A 1798-nucleotide genomic window follows, 5' to 3' on the forward strand; every position below is an offset into this window, starting at 1 on the left:
TACCATACCATACCATACCATACCATACCATACCATACCAGTACCATACCATACCATACCATACCATACCATACCATACCATACCATACCATACCATACCATACCATATCATACCATACCATACCATACCATACCATACCATACCATACCATACCATACCATACCATACCATACCATACCATACCATACCATACCATACCATACCATACCATACCATACCATACCATACCATATACCATACCATACCATACCATAACATACCATACCATACCATAACATACCATACCATACACCACCACTACCATGCACGACGACTCTGCCGACGGCGACGCAGACGATTCTATAGTACTTCATCGGCGCGCGGAAATCGCCGTAACCGCATGTCGCGTTAATGGCGGACGGCCGATTTGAATTTGCGACTTTCTTTGCGCCCGACCGCGTGCCTTCGTGTGAACGCGCGAAGCTCGCGGCTACTTATGTCTCTCTCTCTCTCTCTCTCGCTCGCTCGCCGAGCGCACAGCTCCTTTATGTGATAGCTTTCCCGCGACGATTCTTCTTGTGCGAGAAGGTCACGCATTAAGGCGGGAGCGGGTGATGGGAGACGCGGCTTCTCTTAGCTCTGGCCTTTCGCGCGGCTTTGAAGTTGCCGCTAGAAAATCTCGCAGTTACTGAAGTCGTGCGCTCGCGCATGTGTTCCCCGTGCGGCGCACATGCTCTACGTGATGCTGCACAATTTCAGTTTAAAAAAAAGTCTCGCGAGACATCTGACTGTTTGCCAACAAGCCGCCATCTTTATTGTTGTTTTGTTGAACTAGCTAAAACGTGTTTTTTTATAACTAGGCTCGCAATGAGAGAACGGATGGAAAATGAGCAATGTTGTGTAACTCTACTATTTCATTTTATTTCAGATGCCAGTCAATATGCTCACTACGTGTTCCAACTGTTTGACCAGAATCGCAATGGACATATAAGTTTTGAGGTAGGCCGACGGCTTAAAATAGAAATGGCCCAAGGCCATATTCATCCCCTGATAATTAAAATAAATTTAAACACCGTATATCCACCAAAACATGGCGCGGGCAAATCATAAAATAATAATTACATTAATTACATTAAGAACACGTTTATTTTAGACAAACTTGTGAATTAAATACGATCTCATGATCATGTCAAGACATTGGGCTGTGTTAAAAAATGGATGGAAATCCAGGCAAAATCGTTACGTGACAATATTGTGAAGCGACTGTATACAATCAAATAGGGATAGCCAATGATTATCACACCCTCATTAAGCGTTACCATCCTATAGTATGATCATCGATATATTCTATCCGATAGTTATTAATCCATCTCTATAACGACAAGGCAATAGACGAGCGGCAGTGCCGACAGCATATACGCCTACTCGCGGCTATTGCTGCAAATATCGATTATCCGAGAGCCAGGCCGAGCATATCGATTATTGCCTATACGCAGGACTTCGTCCTCGGACTGTCGGTCCTCGCGCGCGGAACCGTCACCGAGAAACTCAACTGGGCTTTCAACCTGTACGACATCAACCACGATGGCTACATCACCAAGGACGAGATGCTGGACATCGTGTCGTCGATCTACGATATGCTCGGCGCCTACACGGAGCCGATGGTGGAGGAGAACACGGCCCACGATCACGTCGAGGCCGTCTTTGAGGTTGGTCGGCGATGTGTGTGTGTGGGATGGGGTATGTATGTCTGTGTATGTGTGTGTGTGTGTGTGTGTGTGTGTGTGTGTGTGTGTGTGTGTGTGTGTGTGTGTGTGT

At 46.3% G+C, this 1798-nt stretch overlaps 1 protein-coding gene across 3 annotated transcripts in view; it reads left to right on the plus strand.

The window, feature by feature from the left end:
• The window catches only part of LOC106807510 (Kv channel-interacting protein 1-like), a 29960-nt gene that overhangs the window by 19428 nt on the left and 8734 nt on the right, over nt 1-1798 (plus strand). For all 3 annotated transcript variants that reach the window (XM_014809852.1, XM_014809853.1, XM_014809854.1), the window contains exons 4-5: nt 909-979; nt 1477-1689. In XM_014809852.1, coding sequence (XP_014665338.1) covers nt 909-979; nt 1477-1689 — 284 coding nt within the window. The remainder of the gene's footprint in view (nt 1-908; nt 980-1476; nt 1690-1798) is intronic.

This window comes from Priapulus caudatus, unplaced genomic scaffold (genome assembly GCF_000485595.1).
Source record: "Priapulus caudatus unplaced genomic scaffold, Priapulus_caudatus-5.0.1 Scaffold219, whole genome shotgun sequence".
NCBI classification, from domain to species: domain Eukaryota; kingdom Metazoa; phylum Priapulida; class Priapulimorpha; order Priapulimorphida; family Priapulidae; genus Priapulus; species Priapulus caudatus.